The following is a 1,462-nucleotide window of genomic DNA, read 5'->3' as shown; positions in this document are numbered from 1 at the left end:
GAGTTTATTGCAAAGAGGAAAAAGCAGTGATATGTCCAGAATAGGTTCCACATGCAAAACTATTGAATTTGAGAATGCTAAGTGGAATAGTTAAATTGCAGATTGGGCAGATATGAAAAGGGTTAGCAGTTTCAGAGGATTAGAAAAACGCTCATCTACATAATGCTAGTCCCTTCAGGATTCTTTCTTAGATGTTCTCAGTTTTCTTTAATGCTTGCCCAAATATGTCACTCTCATGGCACAAATTGCCACCCACATACCAATGACAGATATGTTACTTTAGAGTTTCTAGTGCACTGTTCTGCTACTTTTTTGAATAAAATATTAACCTTTCAAGAATGTCATGGAAAGACCGCTTCACTTGTTTATTCCTCAGGGTATAAATGAAAGGGTTCAACATAGGGGCAATAGATGTAGTCAGCAGAGAAACTCCCTTATTAAGGGCCACTTCATCCTTAGCTGAAGGTTTCACATACATAAAAATGCAGCTGCCATAGGTGATGGAAACCACAATCATGTGGGAAGAACACGTGGAAAAGGCTTTTTTCCTTTCCTGAACAGAGGGCAATCTTAGAACTGTCCTAATAATGTATATGTAGGACAGAACTATGCACACAAGGGTCGCTATAAAGGTCAACACAGCACAGAATATAACCAGCTGTTCTATGAACCATGTATCCGAACATGCATTCTTCAGTATTGGAGAAGCATCACAGAAAAAATGGTCAATAAAAGAGTCACAGAATTCCAGGTGGACACTCAGGCCAAGGGGTGGAAGGATAATCAAGAAGCCAGATACCCAACAAGAGAGAATGAGTCTCCTGCAGACTCTGCTGTTCATGATGGTCATGTAGTGAAGGGGTTTGCAGATGGCCACATAGCGGTCATAAGACATCACAGTCAAGAGGAAAAATTCTGTAGCTGCAAAAAGGACAATAAAAAAAATTTGGCTGAAGCAGGCATTGATGGTGATCATTTTGTCCCCACTTGATATGATGTAGAGGTATGTGGGCACACAGGCCGTTGTGAATGAGATTTCTAAGAAAGAGAAATTTTGAAGAAAAAAATACATAGCTGTTTTTAAATGAGGATCCACAAATATGAGAGAAATTATGGTCAGATTCCCAATTACACTTAACATATATGTGACCAACAAAAAGACAAAAATCAAAATCTCTAGTTGTGTGTCATTTGTCAAACCCATTATGATGAATGCTGTTATTGCTGAATGGTTTCTCATCACTGACTTGGTAGTATTGTCTGATCTTCACATGAAAGTCACAGAAATTGGATCTGAAGAACAATTTCAAAACAAGATAGGATCAAATGATGCCTTTAAATGACAATTAAATCAGTCACATACATTTCTTTCTATAACTTGATGATCCATCTTTCGTGAAATGATGCCCTCAAAAGCCACTGAATGTACCACAGCGAAGATAGAAGCATTTCTCCAGAGTCC

General features: G+C 38.3%; 1 protein-coding gene across 1 annotated transcript; it reads right to left on the bottom strand.

Moving 5' to 3' along the window:
- Positions 1-304: 304 nt before the first annotated feature.
- Positions 305-1,240, bottom strand: LOC128047983 (olfactory receptor 6C2-like). The gene has a single exon (XM_052640434.1). It carries the CDS (start codon positions 1,238-1,240, stop codon positions 305-307), a length of 936 nt encoding a protein of 311 aa, XP_052496394.1.
- Positions 1,241-1,462: the final 222 nt, after the last annotated feature.

This window comes from Budorcas taxicolor, chromosome 5 (genome assembly GCF_023091745.1).
Source record: "Budorcas taxicolor isolate Tak-1 chromosome 5, Takin1.1, whole genome shotgun sequence".
NCBI lineage: Eukaryota > Metazoa > Chordata > Mammalia > Artiodactyla > Bovidae > Budorcas > Budorcas taxicolor.
This window is presented reverse-complemented; position numbering and strand designations above follow the sequence as displayed.

What these genes read in the sequence shown, in the direction of transcription:
- LOC128047983 (XM_052640434.1), bottom strand. Translation starts at nt 1,240, where the DNA reads ATGAGAAACCATTCAGCAATAACAGCATTCATCATAATGGGTTTGACA.